General features: G+C 44.9%; 1 protein-coding gene and 1 pseudogene across 2 annotated transcripts in view; one reads left to right on the top strand and one right to left on the bottom strand.

Annotated features, from left to right (window-relative positions):
* Positions 1–3848: 3848 nt before the first annotated feature.
* On the bottom strand, positions 3849–4303 carry LOC310794002 (D-aspartate oxidase pseudogene; annotated as a pseudogene). Its single transcript has one exon. The product of its transcript is annotated as a D-aspartate oxidase pseudogene (transcript).
* A 5097-nt stretch (positions 4304–9400) lies between these two features.
* LOC310794218 (protein kinase C alpha type) overlaps positions 9401–19535 on the top strand; it is a gene marked incomplete at its 5' end in the record, with an annotated part of 230878 nt that continues 220743 nt past the window's right edge. Inside the window, 2 exons of the mRNA XM_083656168.1 lie at positions 9401–9567; positions 13901–13932. Coding sequence (XP_083512294.1) covers positions 9401–9567; positions 13901–13932 — 199 coding nt within the window. The remainder of the gene's footprint in view (positions 9568–13900; positions 13933–19535) is intronic.

Here is a 19535-nt window from a genome sequence, read left to right as displayed (position 1 = left end):
TTACATTTGACAGGATTAATTAAGGCCACAATAACACTGTTCATCGACTCATCTAGACGATGCATAAATCTGTACATGAGGTTTCTTAAAAGTGCTTTAAATGTAGGTATACCTACACTGACAAACAGCTGGCTGGCACTGTGCCATCTAGGGACACGCAACAACAGTCATAGTGCATCATTATAAGCCACGCTTAGTCTTTGCAAGCTGCTTTTCCTGTAGCTGCTCCACAGGTGAGCAGTATACAGCGGCGTACAGTACGCTCTGAACACTGAGGCTTTGACATCTGAAGTACACGAATTTGCGAATCAACATGTTTGCCTGTGCGTATAGTTTACAACGCTGTCTCTGAAGATCGTTATCATCAGACAAATCATCAGTAATACAATGGCCTAAGTATTTAATCTCAGTACACACTTCAAGAACATTATTACTCAAATAAAAATCAGGGAACACTGACTTTCGATCTACTTTACAACGCACAATCATAATGTTCCTCTTGGCGTTGTATTGGATGTCACATTCTATGATGATATGATAGTTCAGAGATACAGTAGTTTTGTGGAATTTTAGTGTTTTCCCAACTTTTCCAAGCTTTGTCTGGGGGGAGGCCCACAGTCTCAGACTTTGAAACCCCCTGTCGTTTACAAACCCGGGCACGCGGGGAAGCTGTAGAAATGCCCCTTTAGGTCCTGAGTCACAGCAACATAGGGACCACTCTTGGTACATTGGTACAGTCCACTTATGGCTCAAAATGCTCATAAACGGCTTAGATTTGGGAACAGGGAGAAATCAGCTTGGTCAGTCCCTGCCTATGCCAATGCTCATGTACAGTTTCACATTGATAGGCCGACCCATTGAGGAGAAGAATGGGTGCAGGGAGTTTTCATGATTTTATAGTAGGATAACATCGTCCCTATCAAGCAAATTGTTTTGTCAATGATAACCAGAGATGGGGACTTGGACTTGATTCGCACTTGAGTCACACATAAAGTGACTTCAGACTTGACTTGGGACTTCTCCTCAAAGACTTGAGACTTGACTTGGATTTGACCAGACCAGACCAGACCAGCGGAGCATGACGTTTTGAATGCAGCGTTAGAAAACGTTCACCAGTGGAATAAGTTTCTATATGTTATTGATGAGTAACATTACAAGCAGCCATTAGAACAGAGTGAAAATGCTCTGAATTGTGTTTTGAGACTGTCTATTTGACTGTTTCCTTCCAGTTATCTCTTTAATCATCTCTCTCTCTCCCTCTCTCACAGAAATCGCCCCCCTGATGACAAAAAGTGTCCAGGACATGAAGTTTTGCCCCTGGAAACGCTGTCACTGGATTTGTGCCTAGCCTCAGGCCAGTGTCACCCCCCAGCCCCCGTGGCCGTAGTTGTGGACCAGGGGCACCCGGCGGCCCTGCAGCAGCACCAGCTCCCTCTCCACCCACGGGTTCCTCCTGCTCGGCCTCAGGCCCACCCACTGGCTCAGCACCTTGGCCCCGCTCAGCGAAGGCTCCAGCCGGGCACAGCGGTCCAGGATGGACTCCAGGACTCCAGGACTCTCAATCTATGAAACCCAACAATATATTGGCTCATTTCCACCACATTTTACTGCCCTGTACAGCTCGTCACCACTCGGCTCTAATCGTATCAGCCCTATGGACGTTTTGCTTCCACCGCGGATCATCTGCCCCCACCCACCCCCGCCCACAGCTGGTCGTCTAAAAATAGCGACCGCATATCTGTCCTTCGGCTATAACATAACGTTACAATTAAATCCATCCACAGAACTTTTAAACTGTTTATGAAATACTGGTGCCTCTAAATGACCTACAGTGTACATGGGCAAATGTGACAATCGGCCAAGAGAATGATATCACAGGCATGCGCTGCGCTGTGCGGGGACGGGAGAGGCGCAACAGAGTGAAGCCTCTACCCCGCAGCCTCTCACCAGGCAAGACCGGGGCTTCCAAACACCCGCTGCGGCCTAGCGGAGCGCTGCAGCCTCCACTCAGCTACAGAGCTCCCTGAGCGAGCAGCAGACTTTTTTCTCAGACAATTGAACACCCGCCACGATTTTATTTCACCGGAGGTGAAGGCAGCGACACAAAATACTGATGGAAATATACATAACAGAAGATAAGGTAAGACCACTAAACTGGTATGCAGCCGCCAGCATTGCATTGACAGTCAGTAGACAGAGTAAACACGATTCTCTCTGACCAATCAGTAGCCATCAGAGTTTTACGTCACCATTTGGGACCTACTCGCCAGCCCGAAGTACCCCGACGAGGCAGGGACCAAAAGTAGCACGACTCGGCCTCAAATCAAACCGAGCTGGGCCGGTTTTTGACGGTGGGATGAGACCAAAAGTCGAGCGGAGCGGGACCGCGCTACTAGCTGCTGTGGAATTGGGCCATATCACTCAACACGAGTGAAAGTTACTATTTTATTACTATGACTACTTTTATTACTATTACTACTTTTATTACTATTTACTTTTATTACTATTACTACTTTTATTACTATTACTATATTACTATTTTAACTGACTTCAGTACTATATTTACTATTACTATTACTATTTGTTCCCTATGTTCATTTGTTTCAATGTTTTATCTCTAGATTAACTTTTTTCATTTCTAATGAAAAAGATGATGCTGCACTTGTTTTATCTTGTATATTTACAACAACTTGTTTCAAATCAAATGTTTTACTGTTTTTACTTTTACTGTTCATTTTACTGTGCATGCCTATAATCAAATTTTATTGTATTTTATCTTGTAAAGTAATTTCTATTAAATTTATGTTTGATCAATTTGATCAATGTTACATACAAATGTTTAATATAATAAATACTTTTTGCCCTGATATATATCCAGAATCATTTTTGTATGGTGTGATTGAAATGCCCTGCGCAGTGGCATTTGGTGGTAAGTATTGCAAGTCGATTGGCTGCGTGATATGTCAGACCAGTAGACCTCTGCAGTCAAAGGCAACTGCTATTGGTACCAAATACAGTAGAAATAGTTGTAGAATTTCTTCAGTCTGGTTTCTACAAATAAAATAAATGGTGTAATAATCACTCTGTAGTCAATTAAAATACCATGAATATGTTTCTTTAAAGCATTTCAATTATGTTGTTGAGACATCAGACTGCAAATTCTTGCTTTTCTTCTCTCACTTTGACACATTTTAAACAGTTGATCTTTAAGTTAATTGCATGGATCTGCCAGAAGGTCTGTTTATTTAAAGAGCAAATGAATCAACAGACAGATAATTGCTTCTGCACGTGTGGCTGCAGCCTAATTGCAGGTATTTTGGTTTGGGCAAAATACCTCTTTTTACATCAGTGGCCTTTTAGTGCAAGAACACGCTTAAAAGTTTCAAAGCAGAGGGAGCAATGCACAAGCAATTTTCTGCCCTGTGATTTACTGTGGATTTGAACCCATTAAAGACAAACAACTATTTAGTATGTTAAGGAAAGGCCTCAGAGATCTCTTTTTTTCTCTTAGAGGTAGAAACACAAAATCTGCTGTGGAAACGGTCAAGACAAAAAAAAATGATTTCACGTATTTATCATGCCTTAATTGGGAGACAAATTTGATTTTCTTTTAAAAACACAAAAATAAGTTTAACCTTCATTTGATTTCCATCCATTTTATTGATCAAAAACTTGTGCCTCATACCTTGACTGATTTGAAAAATGTCACTGGATTTGTGCCTAGCTCAGCTAGTACGTTAGTATACTGTAGCACTAAGTGCTGGAAAGGAAATTGAAGAAAAATCCACTGTGGAAATTAAAGGCAAGTGTTGTTGGCACCAAATACAGAACTTTGCAGCAGAACGGGTTCACAGTTTAGCCTGTGGAGGCATTTCGTGAAGACACTGGCGGACCAGCCCCAGAGCGTCCAGGGCGGTGCCTCAGGCCAGTGTCACCCCCCAGCCCCCGTGGCCGTAGTTGTGGACCAGGGGCACCCGGCGGCCCTGCAGCAGCACCAGCTCCCTCTCCACCCACGGGTTCCTCCTGCTCGGCCTCAGGCCCACCCACTGGCTCAGCACCTTGGCCCCGCTCAGCGAAGGCTCCAGCCGGGGCACAGCGGTCCAGGATGCTGTGGATGTCTCCTTCGTCCACTTCCAGCCTCCAGTCGCCCTCCTGCCTCGTGCCGCCTACTGTGACGCTGTCGACGCCGGGGTAGACGTAGGTCTTTCCGTCTCCGTCTCTGATGAAGTGCTGCAGCCAGGGGGCCCTGCACCTTGAGCATCTGGCCCCTGACCTGCAGCCTGGGGCCCTGCACCTTGAGCATCTGGCCCCTGACCTGCAGATTGTTGACTCTCCTCTGTTCAACTTGGCCTCCAGCTTTTCTGAACCTTAAGAAAACGGGGTCACCCCTATGTTCCCACAGCCCTATGCTCCCACATTTCTAAGATTTCAGCCCTATGTTCCCACAGCCCTATGTTCCCACATTTCTTAGATTTTTTTTTCTTCCAAAATAAGGCCCTGTGTTCCCACATTTCCCAACAATAGTCTTGTTGCACAACCACACCAGTCTCAAAGTTTTGTGTGCCTTTGATCATGCAAGAATACACATGATCATGAAAAAATACACAATAGGACTATGGCCTATTGTGCTGTTCCCTGGCACAATTTTGACACTTTCTTTGCTAAACCTAGGCTATTTCACTTACAGTATAGTAAACTGAGCTTTGTATTCTTTTGTTCTTGAAATAGTCTTCAAAGGACAGCACTTGCAGATTGCCTGTTCCTGGCACAAAAATGTTGAGTGAACTGCATAAATAGTGCAATAAAGGTTGAGTTAACTGCATAAATAGTGCAATATTTTTATTTATTTAAATAAAAAAAATATTTATCTTATTTTGATTGTTTGCTAGTAGCCCTGGCCTGTGGACATGTGCTGTTCTCTGGCATAATTTTGACACGTCCTTTGCTAAACTTATCTCCTTAAAGGAACACTTCGCTCATTTTCACCCAGCTTTGTATCATTAGAACATCAGTAGTATATCAGAAAACAGAAAAGTCTGTCATTTAATTTGACAGTTATTGAGTGTGGACCAGTGACATCACTGGTCCACACTAACTCAAATTAATAACTCTACCTCAAATCAACTCTCAAACTGTAAATGGTTTTGAAGTCATTCATCTAGTTTGACAGTTATTGAGAGTTGATTTGAGTTAATGAGTTATTCATTTGAGTTAGTGTGGACCAGTGATGTCACTGGTCCACACTTTAACACTCAATAACTGTCAAATTAAATGACAGACTTCAAAACCGTTTACAGTTTTCTGATATACTACTGATGTTCTAATGATACAAAGCTGGTTGAAAATGGGCAGAGTGTTCCTTTAAGGCCAAAATACACCGAACATGTATGTCGCGCAAAAAACGCGCCGCGCCTTTTAGATTCAATTATATTTAATGTAAACACTCACACCGGCCGTGGCTTGTCAGCGTGCAACGTGCAGCACACGCGCTGCTCTATTTTACGCCACTGTTCTATTTTCGATGCGTTGCTGCTCTATAAAATAGTCAAGAAAGGGCTGTGGGAACATAGGGCCTAATTTTGAAAAAAATCTTAGAAATATGGGAACATAGGGCTGTGGGAACATAGGGCTGTGGGAACATAGGCAGGCTCCCGTCCTGGTAGATCGTGCTGGGCTGGCTGTGGTCGTGGTAGATCGTGCTGGGCTGGCTGTGGTCCTGGTAGATTGTGCTGGGCTGGCTGTGGTACTGGTAGATCGTGCTGGGCTGGCTGTGGTCTTGGATAGAACTACTTAGTTTCAGTTCTTAGCAATGTAAGTTATTTGACAAGAGTCCACAAACCAATGACATCACTGTTTACAGTAGGGCTGTGGCGATTCACTTATCTCCCGATTCGATACTATCACGATTCTTGGGTGCCGATTCGATTCATATTGCGATTCTTAAGTATTGCGATTCTACGATTATTGCGATTCGATATTACGATTTATTGCGATTTTTGTTTATTTTTTTCTTTTCTTTTTTCAGTTTGTTTGCTTTTTTACACTAGATTAGATAACATGGGAAAAGTTGAATCATACACTAGAGACTGTATATTATATCATGAGTAGGGCTGGGCGATATAGTTAAAAACAGGGGCGGACTGGGATCATAATTCAGGCCGGGCATTAGATACCAAGCAGGCCAGGCCGATATGGGCCGACGCGTGTGAAATTTGGGCCGTTTGAAGCCCAATTTGGGCCGTTTGAAGCCAGATTTGAGCCGTTTGAAGTCCAATTTTACAATGAGATGCACCCACTTTAACCCTGAAGTGTAATTATTACTTCAGACTAACTAATAAAGTAATAAAACCACTAGTAAACCAGTAGGCGGCGCCTGACCTGCTGTTCAGTGAGTGGCCTGACTGCAAGCACCCAAAAAAATAAATAATAATAATTGCGATTATCGATTCTGGAATAAAAGATCGATTCAAAAAATCGTGACATTAAAAATCGCGATACTTAGGTGAATCGATTTTTTTCCCCCCACCCCTAGTTTAAAGTCTACAGTATGGTTTAGGAGAGGGACATATTTATTGTTTCATGTCAAGGGGCCCCCACAGAAATACACTGTGCACCAGAGCAGGGGCCCCCACAGAAATACACTGAGCACCAGAGCAGGGGCCCCCACAGAAATACACTGAGCACCAGAGCAGGGGCCCCCACAGAAATACACTGTGCACCAGAGCAGGGGTTCCCACAGAAATACACTGTGCACCAGAGCAGGGACCCCCACAGAAATACACTGTGCACCTGAGCAGGGGCCCCCACAGAAATACACTGAGCACCAGAGCAGGGGTTCCCACAGAAATACACTGTGCACCAGAGCAGGGGCCCCCACAGAAATACACTGTGCACCAGAGCAGGGGTTCCCACAGAAATACACTGTGCACCAGAGCAGGGACCCCCACAGAAATACACTGTGCACCAGAGCAGGGACCCCCACAGAAATACACTGTGCACCAGAGCAGGGGCCCCCACAGAAATACACTGAGCACCAGAGCAGGGGCCCCCACAGAAATACACTGTGCACCCGAGCAGGGGCCCCCACAGAAATACACTGAGCACCAGAGCAGGGGCCCCCACCGAAATACACTGTGCACCCGAGCAGGGGCCCCCACAGAAATACACTGAGCACCAGAGCAGGGGTTCCCACAGAAATACACTGAGCACCAGAGCAGGGGCCCCCACAGAAATACACTGAGCACCAGAGCAGGGGCCCCCACAGAAATACACTGAGCACCAGAGCAGGGGCCCCCACAGAAATACACTGTGCACCCGAGCAGGGGCCCCCACAGTAATACACTGAGCACCAGAGCAGGGGTTCCCACAGAAACACACTGAGCACCAGAGCAGGGGCCCCACAGAAATACACTGTGCACCAGAGCAGGGGCCCCCACAGAAATACACTGTGCACCCGAGCAGGGGTTCCCACAGAAACACACTGAGCACCAGAGCAGGGGCCCCACAGAAATACACTGTGCACCAGAGCAGGGGCCCCCACAGAAATACACTGTGCACCCGAGCAGGGGTTCCCACAGAAATACACTGAGCACAAGAGCAGGGGCCCCCACTGTGCACCAGAGCAGGGGTTCCCACAGAAATACACTGTGCACCAGAGCAGGGGCCCCCACTGTGCACCAGAGCAGGGGCCCCCACAGAAATACACTGTGCACCAGAGCAGGGGTTTTCAAATTGGGAGGCGGCTTCCCCAGGGGGCTCCAAACAGTTTCAGGGGAGGCTCAGTGAATAGTGAAAAAAGATTACATTAGTTATTAGTCATCAAATGGAGATCACAGAGTAGCCTAAATGTGTGTGATTTGGTTAAATAAATAGTTCAGAGATACAGTCAGTACTTTTGGATAATTTACTGTGAAACAAATAAAAGCCTTCAGACAGCATGTCAACAGCAATATCAGACTATCAATATCAGATCAAACAATATAATCATGATGGGGGCGGTGGGAGCTTTGTACAAGTTTGTCTGAGTGAGGGGAGGCCCACAGTCTCAGACTTTGAAAACCCCCTGCACCAGACTTAAATTAAAAAAAAGAGGTGTAATTCTCTATTTTTCCACACGGTGACGCCGCCATCCCAAATTCCTCCAGTGGGACCAGGGGCCCCCTCCCTCCCTCCCTCCCTCCCTCCCACGATGGCTCCTGTTGCGTGACATCAGCCCGAGTGAAAGAAGGAAGCTGGCGCAGCTGCGTCAAGACCCACAGAGATACACGGACTAGTAGAGGAAGTTTGGTAAGGTTATCTTCAAAATAAAAGCAAAACAGCTTTAAAAGATAATTTCAGTTTTTTACACCATGGACCTTATTTCCAGCTTTAAATATGATGTTTAAGTCACCCTGGCAATTTTGGTTTGATTAGCAGCACCAGAAACGATCATCAGTTTGAACTGCAACCTGAAAACGGGGCATCTGAAATTATTGTATTAATATGTCTGGTCAAAAGCTTATTTTCCGACACACATCGGCTCATTATGCTTATTATATAATAGAGAGAGCATTAATTAGTGATGTAACGTAGGCCTACCTCCGTGCTGCTGACAGCCTGATCGGTTTGCTGTCTGTTACAAATAGATATCTCTCACTGCTCTTTGTAATCCATATATGACGTTATTCCATACGAGTGGCAATGAATTTAAATGAATCATCCATAATCTTGAAATCATCATACCTATTTTTGTATTTGTATTTATTTATTTATTTATTTGAGGGACAGTGCACATTAATTAACATGACTGTAAACATGCCAGTGTTAGCCAAACGGCTAATGGGCTACACTAGGCTGCTGGATCCCTGTAGCTTTAAGCCCGCTACAGCCTCTGAAATAGAGCTCAACAGTGACAGGGGGGCCCAACTCTTGTTCCACAAGAAATTTCCCCATTCATTTTCTCCATAGACATTTAGAAAAATCCTTATATAAAGAGTGTTAAGCCTGGAACCAAGCCAACCGGTCTTCCAGAGAATAGTGACCATGAAACATTTCACTTGGAGCAAAGAAATAATAATAAATACAAAACGATTAAAGTTTTAATTTTTTGAGCTTCGATTTTAATTTGAAAGCGCAGACAGGAAGTAGTATATCTTAGTCGCGGCTAGCTTGACCAGCTTGACAGCTTGCGGAGCTGTCAGAGTAGTAGAGCAGCCAGTTGTGCGCGTCGCGACAGGCTGGTGAAGCCCACAGACAGAAGAACAGACAGTAAAGTACAGTGTGTCTCCAGCTCCGAACCACTCCTTTGGCTCTGCACGCCGGGCTGCCTGCGCCGAGGACGGGACTCGAACACAGACTGACAGACAGAGAGAGACAGACAGACAGACAGCGAAGCAACAGCACTGCTTTATTTCAGGGGGCCATGGCTGATGTCAGTTTAAACGAGTCCACGGACGCGGACGTGGCCAATAGGTTCGCTCGCAAAGGTGCCCTGAGGCAAAAGAACGTCCACGAAGTCAAGAACCACAAATTCATAGCGCGCTTCTTCAAGCAGCCCACTTTCTGCAGCCACTGCACCGACTTCATCTGGTAAGGCTTCCGTTTCCTCCCTGCACTCCACTCCTCCACTCCTCTCCTCGACTCTGCTCAGCTCTGCTCCGCCTGTTGCATGAGAAGTTCAGTCGAGTCCGCACGATGATGTAACACAACTTTGGGCTTAATGTTCCTGCCTGCCAGCCTACAAGCCTGCTGCCTACAACCCATTCACTCCATTGTATTGACAGCAGCGCCAGTGCTGCAGCCCAAAGGGGCTTACAAACTTTCACTACTACTAAACCCCCCAGATAGCCAGGCAGGCACCCACCACGTTTGCTACAGGAACCAACCTCTCCATATGGGAAGAGTTGTGTTGTTGTTGTTGACTATTATAGGGCTGCAACTACCGATTATTTTCATTATCGATTAATCTGTCGATTATCTTCTTGACCAACTAACTGATCAGTGTTTGGTGTATAAAATGTCACAAAAATAATGGTGAAAAATGCCCTTCACTTTTTCCCCCCAAAGCCCAAGATGGCATCCTTGAATGTCTCCTTTTGTTTACTGTCATAGAAGAAACCAGAAAATATTCACATTTAAGAAGCTGGAACGAGATAATTTTTTTGTATTTTTTTAAACAGTCTACACAATTAATTTCATATAATTTTTTTGTGTGGATTTAATTATCTGTCGATGGACTAATCCATGAATAAAGTAATGTTTGCAGCTCTATTGCCTGAGTGGAACAGACAGTGCTGTGCTGTGTAGGGATGTGAGTGAATGACAGTGCCATGCGCCCTCATTCTGATACTGCATGAGTGACACTTCTTATTCCAGTGCTGTGCTGTGACAGTGCTGTGCTGTGACAGTGCTGTGCTGTGACAGTGCTGTGACATCACACACAACGTGACACACCCTTTGCTCCTGTCAAAGTCTGACTTTGCTCTAGTTTTTGAATTAAAACTGATTTTAAACACTTTACCATATAGAGCTGCAACCATTGATCAATTAATCAATTAGTTGTCAACTATTTAATTAATCTGCCACTATTTTGATAATTGATTAATCATTTTCATTCATTTTTTTCAGTCTTCCTTTTTTGTTGTTGAAAAATGCCCCAAATTCCAGCTGCTTGAATGTGAATATGTTGTGGTTTTGTTAGTCCTCCTATGACCGTGAACTCATCATGTTTGGGTTGTGGGCTGTTGGTTGGGACAAAATAAGACATTTGAGGATGTCATCTTGGGCTTTGGGAAACGGTGATCGTCATTTTTCTATGGTGGAGAGACAGTGTTCTGGACCTGTATGGTGGAGAGACAGTGTTCTGGACCTGTATGGTGGAGAGACAGTGTTCTGGACCTGTATGGTGGAGAGACAGTGTTCTGGACCTGTATGGTGGAGACACAGTGTTCTGGACCTGTCCCAGCTGGAGTGTATGGTGGAGAGACAGTGTTCTGGACCTGTCCCAGCTGGAGTGTATGGTGGAGAGACAGTGTTCTGGACCTGTCCCAGCTGGAGTGTATGGTGGATGAGTGACAGGTTGCCCTGCTCTGTCTGTCACATATAGAGCTGCTGGAAAGCTACTCATTTGTCACACTGGGAAACACTGTGAAAGCCTTGCACTCAATATGCCAGCTGTACTGTACAGTGGAGCCGCCACCTGACAGCCACCTGACAATTAAAGTCAGAGATGAGCTAATAGGGCCGGGTTAAAAGAACACACGATATATCGATATTGAATCAATATTAATTTGAAGGAACTGATATCCATAAAAATCCCAATATTGATCTTTTCATATAATGCCTTTTCCCGTGGATGCTGTTAGACTCACATGGTTTGGTTACAAGATCTTGTAAACATTCAGTAAACATTAATATTTTTAGTAACGCACCAGCTTAGAGGGTTCATTTTACAATTTACATTAGGGCTGCAACTAACGATTATTTTCATAATCGATTAATCTGTCGATTATTTTCTCGATTCATCGATTAGTTGTTTGGTCTATAACATGTCAGAAAATGGTAGCAAATGACGATCAGTGTTTCCCAAAGCCCAAGATGATGCCCTCAAATGTCTTGTTTTGTCCACAACTCAAATATCAGTTTACTGTCATACAGGAGTAAAGAAACCAGAAAATATTTACATTTAAGAAGCTGGAATCAGAGAATTTAGACCTTTTCTCTTAAAATTGTACTCAAAACTATTCATCTTTTATCAAAATTGTTGTCGATTAATTTTCTGTCGAGCGACTAATTGATTAACCGTTGCAGCTCTAATTTATAGCATTAGTTTTTTGATCATCTCTTTCATATCGGAGCAAACTTGCTATTGTAACTGAAATATGGATATCGAGAAGGGTTTTGATTGAAGCTTCGAGACAATTGAGATGTGCGATCGATTGTGCAGAAAGGAGCTGCAACTGAACATCAGAAAGAAGTCGCTACTATTTAGCACTTTCAGTTGACACTGCAGAATCATGTGTAGTGGAGAAATGTCATGTGAAACATGTTAATGACCAGTGGCTTCCAGGTGAACCACAAAGCCTGCAAGCTACTGGGACTGCGCATATATTTACATCTCATTAGCTTTTCAAAAGCCTTATATTTGCCTCCATGAAACTTGCAGACACTCTGGGTTGAGGGGAAACGGACTCAGCCATGTTGACGTGTGTGTGTGTGTGTGTGTGTGTGTGTGTGTGTGTGTGTGTGTGTGTGTGTGTGTGTGTGTGTGTGTGTGTGTGTGTGTGTGTGTGTGTGTGTGTGCGTGCGTGTGTGTCTGTGTGCGTGCGTGTGTGTGTGTGTGTCTTCTCAAGCCATTTATGGCTTACAACCTTGATAATTTGACAGAGTGTCCTGTGGCCATACCAGAAGGCCACTCCTTAGTCATGTGCAAACAGGCACAACATGCAGGGGAGAGAGAACACAGGCTGCTGGCTGCTTCACCTGCCCCCTCCTCCCCAATTTAGTTGTTTTTTTATTTCTTTTCTATCTCATTAGGATCTTTTTTTTAATATAGCTTTGCATTTTTATTTCAGTTCAGTTTGAGTTAGTTTTCACTGCGTCTTTGGGGAGTTTTAGTTGAGTTTTGATGTAGTTTCAGTTCTAGCTGTAGTATTTTGGAAGGCTTGTGGGGGGGTGGGTCTTTTTTAAGCTATAGTGTTGAAGAAGCTCAGAACAGCTCTTTATATGTGGAATGAAAAGAAAAATGTGGCGATATAAAAGATATAGTCTGTATTAAAAAAGTACGGGTTTTCCTCTCCTGCTTAAGAAAATACACAGCTGTGGAAATAACAATGCAAATGTAGCCTAAACAAAACACAAATAAAAACTGACCTGTGACCTGCGACCTCTATCCATATTGCTTTCACAAAATATTGACACAATTGTGAAGTGGGTAAAGGCAAACAGAACAGCTAGAACAGTCTGGTCAGTTCAGAACATGACATGACTTTACTGTAACGCAGCCTTTAAAAGCAGTATGCCATATGACCATATCCAAAGTCTAAGACGATATCTAGTCTCATATCACACATGTGGATATAAAATGTATATATTGCCCAGCCCCGCCCACAGTACAATTAAAATCCATGGGTGTGACTGATAGGCCTTTCACACCGGCAGGGCTCCGTGCCGGTTCCGGTTCCAGAACCCTAATCTGAACTGGCCGGTGCGTTCAGACCGAAAAAATAATTGGTTCGGAACCTGAAAAGTTGGTTCTCAGCGGAACCAAAAAATTGTTGGTTTTCCTTGGGAACCGTGACATCATCAGTGGGCGTGTCTCATTCTAGGCTGTGAAAACGAGCAGGAAGGAGAAGAAGGCAGTGACAACACAGAGAAAAATAATTTGCAGTGTTCTCCTGAGGAAACCAAATGTTTAGTGGCGATTTGGGCATCTACCGAATCTCAAGAAAAGCTAGAAAGCAGTACAAGAAAGTGCAAGTCATATGCTGAACTTGCAGAAGAGAGGGCCAAGGCTGGGTTCACTCGAACGCCAGACCAAATAATTAATAATCTTAAAAAAATAAAAATAAATTAAGAAGGACTACCGAATAATGTCCTCCCACTTTGGTTCCGCTTAAACTGGTGTGAACACGGGCTGGTTCGCCAGAAAGCACCAAGGTTCTGAGACTCCAGAACGGAGCCAGAGCCAGAACCAGAACCGTGTCTGTCTGAAAGCGGTATGAGTGGGTGTTTTCTTATTGCCTGAATAGCTTATTCGAGACACAAAGCGAGGCAGGTGAGAGGTGGAGCTGCTGCAGTGTCTCAACCTTGGGATGAAGGGATGAAGTGATGAAGTGATGAAGTGATGAAGTGATGAAGTGATGAAGTGATGAATGTCAGAGAAGAAGTCATGATTGAATTCTCTTCTTCTGTCTTTTCACAGGGGATTTGGAAAACAAGGGTTCCAGTGCCAAGGTAAGAGCCAGCCCACCTCTCTCTGTTCACTCACTCACACATTAGGAGATCTCTCTCTGTCTGTGTGTGTGTGTGTGTCGTGTGTGTGTGTGTGTGTGTGTGTGTGTGTGTGTGTGTCGTGTGTGTGTGTGAAGCAGAGGCTGTAGAAAATGTCCCAGTCTCATCTCAGTTTATAAGGTTGTGTGCATCTCTTTTGCCATGTTTTTATCTGACTCTCTGACTCTCGTAATGTCTGTGACACAAACCTTCACGCTGAGGTTTGATTCTTTCTTTCTTTCTTTCTTTCTTTCTTTCTTTCTTTCTTTCTTTCTTTCTTTCTTTCTTTCTTTCTTTCTATCTTTCTATCTTTCTTTCTGTCTTTCTTGTTTTGTATCTGAGAAAGTCTATGGTTATTTCTGATCGCTGCTGTTTTATGAAGAATATGATGAGCTAAACATCAAGGGGTCAAAAAGATAAATTGGTGGACAAAATATCCAGAGCAGAATTCAAGCCACATTCAACCCTCCCAAGGATCTGGCTCGTCCAGGTAGTGCAGCGGTAGATTCCGTGCCTACCAACACGAGGGTCACAGGTTCGAGCCTCCGTGTTACCTCTGGCTTGGTCGGGCGTCCATACAGGCACATTTGTCCGTGTCTGCGGGTGGGAAGCCGGATTATGTGTCCTGGTCGCTGCATCTAGCGCCTCCTCTGGTCGGTTTAAGGCACTTGTTCGGTGGGGAGGGCTGAAGCGGCTGGCGACTGCACATGTATCAGAGGAAGCATGGTGCTAGTCTACAACTCTCCCTCGATCGGCAGAGGGGGAGGAGCAACGACCGAGACAGCAGGGGGGAATTGACCAAGTAGAATTGGGGAGAAGACGGAGGAAAAACATCTGAAAAAAGTTGATAAAAAATGTTCCCAATTGTTGATACAGCTTAGCTACAGTGTAACCAGAGTCAGGTTAGCTACAGTGTAACCAGAGTCAGGTTAGCTACAGTGTCCAGCTGTGATACAGCTTAGCTACAGTGTAACCAGAGTCAGGTTAGCTACAGTGTAACCAGAGTCAGGTTAGCTACAGTGTCCAGCTGTGATACAGCTTAGCTACAGTGTAACCAGAGTCAGGTTAGCTACAGTGTGTCCAGCTGTGATACAGCTTAGCTACAGTGTAACCAGAGTCAGGTTAGCTACAGTGTCCAGCTGTGATACAGCTTAGCTACAGTGTAACCAGAGTCAGGTTAGCTACAGTGTGTCCAGCTGTGATACAGCTTAGCTACAGTGTAACCAGAGTCAGGTTAGCTACAGTGTCCAGCTGTGATACAGCTTAGCTACAGTGTAACCAGAGTCAGGTTAGCTACAGTGTGTCCAGCTGTGATACAGCTTAGCTACAGTGTAACCAGAGTCAGGTTAGCTACAGTGTGTCCAGCTGTGATACAGCTTAGCTACAGTGTAACCAGAGTCAGGTTAGCTACAGTGTCCAGCTGTGATACAGCTTAGCTACAGTGTAACCAGAGTCAGGTTAGCTACAGTGTGTCCAGCTGTGATACAGCTTAGCTACAGTGTAACCAGAGTCAGGTTAGCTACAGTGTGTCCAGCTGTGATACAGCTTAGCTACAGTGTAACCAGAGTCAGGTTAGCTACAGTGTGTCCAGCTGTGATACAGCTTAGCTACAGTGTAACCAGAGTCAGGTTAGCTACAGTGTAACCAGAGTCAGGTTAGCTACAGTGTAACCAGAGTCAGGTTAGCTACAGTGTAACCAGAGTCACGTTAGCTACAGTGTAACCAGAGTCAGGTTAGCTACAGTGTCCAGCTGTGATACAGCTTAGCTACAGTGTAACCAGAGTCAGGTTAGCTACAGTGTAACCAGAGTCACGTTAGCTACAGTGTCCAGCTGTGATACAGCTTAGCTACAGTGTAACCAGAGTCAGGTTAGCTACAGTGTCCAGCTGTGATACAGCTTAGCTACAGTGTAACCAGAGTCAGGTTAGCTACAGTGTGTCCAGCTGTGATACAGCTTAGCTACAGTGTAACCAGAGTCAGGTTAGCTACAGTGTAACCAGAGTCAGGTTAGCTACAGTGTAACCAGAGTCAGGTTAGCTACAGTGTAACCAGAGTCACGTTAGCTACAGTGTAACCAGAGTCAGGTTAGCTACAGTGTCCAGCTGTGATACAGCTTAGCTACAGTGTAACCAGAGTCAGGTTAGCTACAGTGTGTCCAGAGTCAGGTTAGCTACAGTGTAACCAGAGTCAGGTTAGCTACAGTGTAACCAGAGTCAGGTTAGCTACAGTGTCCAGCTGTGATACAGCTTAGCTACAGTGTAACCAGAGTCAGGTTAGCTACAGTGTCCAGCTGTGATACAGCTTAGCTACAGTGTAACCAGAGTCAGGTTAGCTACAGTGTCCAGCTGTGTGGAAATGGACCAAATAGAAGAACACTGTTGCACAACATGCTGTAATAGTCTAGTCATCGTTTGCCAAAGGAGGAGAGTAAGGGCTGCACGGTGCAGTAAAAAAGGACTAACAAGGCTTGGTTTGATCCACAGACAGACAGAAAGACAGACAGACAGACAGACAGACAGACAGACAGACACACAGACAGACTGAAAGACAGACAGACAGACAGACAGACAGACACACAGACAGACAGACAGACTGAAAGACAGACAGACAGACAGACAGACAGACAGACAGACAGACAGACAGACAGTCAGACAGACAGACAGGCAGACAGACAGACACACAGACAGTTCAAACCCTGATTACGCAGCGTGGCTTCAAGGTGCATTTCCTCTCCACAGCAACTCTTTGTCATAACTGATCTAATGTGGAAACAGTGGAACTCGCCAAGCTCTGACTCTGGTGTGTCACTCACATATACATTCCTTTTCTTTCATTGATTCACAGCCTAAGAAAGAAAGCAGCATAACATAGAAAGATGTGAGTAATTGCTGCTTTAAAATCAGTGCGGCGGTCAATAACTTCTCATGTGAAAGTGTCTTGCTTTCCATTCTGAATGTTTTCACCATAAAAGCGTGTCGGCAGTGTCTTTGAATTCTGCCCACGGCTTGTGTGAGGCGCCGTCTGAGGCGAGTGTGTTGGACGCGTCAAATGAAATATATATATATCATATAGATATATATATCATATATATATATCTATCTCTGAGCTCACTTGATGAGAAGGGCTCTCAGCGAGGAACGCCCAACCCCTGAGAGGGCTTTAGATGTCCTCATGCTTTTAGAAGCTTCTCTCACTACACATGTCAGCCTCATGTCAATCACATGTTGTATGCTGTTTGACATGTCTGCACTACTGCCTGCCTGGGAAATGTTGACATGCGTTTGGGTAAGGTTGTTAAAAGTATTGATAGTACATCGATAAGTATCATCATTACTAAACATTTGAAACAGATACAATACTCATTTGCAAGAGTATCGATACCAGCAGCAGTGCTTTCTATTAATGAAAAATTAAAACGACTGATGTCGTGTTCTGATAGGCTGATGACTAGAGCAGGGGTCATCTGCTGTGTTCTGATAGGCTGATGACTAGAGCAGGGGTCATCTGCTGTGTTCTGATAGGCTGATGACTAGAGCAGGGGTCATCTGCTGTGTTCTGATAGGCTGATGACTAGAGCAGGGTCATCTGCTGTGTTCTGATAGGCTGATGACTAGAGCAGGGGTAATTTGCTGTGTTCTGATAGGCTGATGACTAGAGCAGGCAGGGGTAATTTGCTGTGTTCTGATAGGCTGATGACTAGAGCAGGGGTCATCTGCTGTGTTGTGATAGGCTGATGACTAGAGCAGGGGTCATCTGCTGTGTTCTGATAGGCTGATGACTAGAGCAGGGTCATCTGCTGTGTTCTGATAGGCTGATGACTAGAGCAGGGGTAATTTGCTGTGTTCTGATAGGCTGATGACTAGAGCAGGCAGGGGTAATTTGCTGTGTTCTGATAGGCTGATGACTAGAGCAGGGGTCATCTGCTGTGTTGTGATAGGCTGATGACTAGAGCAGGGGTCATCTGCTGTGTTCTGATAGGCTGATGACTAGAGCAGGGTCATCTGCTGTGTTCTGATAGGCTGATGACTAGAGCAGGGGTCATCTGCTGTGTTCTGATAGGCTGATGACTAGAGCAGGGGTCATCTGCTGTGTTCTGATAGGCTGATGACTAGAGCAGGGGTCATCTGCTGTGTTCTGATAGGCTGATGACTAGAGCAGGGGTCATCTGCTGTGTAAGGGAGTTAAAGATTGATGTGTCGAGGTGTTGTCATTTTGCCCCTGTGATATAAAAAATGGTATATCGAGTATCGATATTTTCCTGGGTATCGATATCAAAGTGAGAAATTCTAGTATCGTGAGAACCCTACTACCCTACATTGGGGGCCCCCATGCATGCGAGCCCGTGCCTAGATAGGGTTGTGGTCTTTTCCCATGTGGGCCCAGATAACAAGCTAACAGCAGCTAACAAGCTAACAGCAGCTAACAAGCTAACAGCAGCTAACAAGCTAACAGCAGCTAACAAGCTAACAAGCTAACAGCAGCTCTCAGCCTTCTAGTGTTCACCACTTGGGTGTGATGTGGAAGCAAGCAGAGGCCCAGCGTGTCACGGTGTTGACATCCTAACCTGTTTTTTCATAACCTGCCACCACCACCCACCACCCCTGTCTCCCATGGGTGCCCTCCAACCCCGCCTCTGCCTCCTGCACTAGTAGTCATGTGTCATCACACCTTATTATCATTGCTGTCCCAGCTTGTTATACGAGAGAGTGAATGATTCGAGCAGAGGTGTCAAACTCATTTGGGTCGACGTGCCACGAGTGAACCAGACACAGATCAATGCATAATAATCACCTGTCAAAATAACACCTCCACATTTCTGTGTCAACATTAGGCCTACAGGTACATTTCAAGAGCATGTTTTCATGTAAGGTGATCTCTGCTATCGTAGGCCTATCATATCAAATCTACTGTCTGTAACTGTGCATTACAATTGATGGTAAATGTGCAATTCTTCTCTATATTCAAGGCTATTGAAAATAGCTGATCATTTATTTAGCAGTGAATACAGAAAACATGAATAATCTACCTCATGTTGTAACTCGCTCCTGAATCCTGCTACCTCTTAGCCTTCACATGTGCATCAGTATCAGCTGTCAAATCCCCAGCTTGAAAAATGGGAATGGACTTCCCAGTGCAATTTTCACACTTTGCAAAGTCATCCTGTAGGGCCGGATTGGACCCTTTGGCGGGCCAGTTCTGGCCCCCGGGCCGTATGTTTTGACACCCGCCCTGGATTAGAGGGATGCTCGGTGTGTTTTGAGCCAGCGAGAGCTTCCATCACGTCTTCCACAGACCGGCCACTCCTCCACCTTCCATCATAAATCAACACCAGGGCCTTTTGAATAAATAATGTCCACCTCATCAAGATGCAGGTGATTGGTCGCTGCTGCCATTTCACACCTCATCAAGATGCAGGTGATTGGTCGCTGCTGCCATTTCACACCTCATCAAGATGCAGGTGATTGGTCGCTGCTGCTATTTCAAAGTGCTTTCTGGGATATGGATGTTTAAAAAAATCACCCTCCCAAAAATCAACCATCAGAATGTATTTTTTTGTTTTTTGTTTT

Source organism: Poromitra crassiceps, assembly GCF_964638095.1.
Source record: "Poromitra crassiceps genome assembly, chromosome: 19".
Taxonomy (NCBI): domain Eukaryota; kingdom Metazoa; phylum Chordata; class Actinopteri; order Beryciformes; family Melamphaidae; genus Poromitra; species Poromitra crassiceps.
Note: the sequence above shows the minus strand (reverse complement) of the source record. Positions and strands in the feature narration are given on the sequence as shown.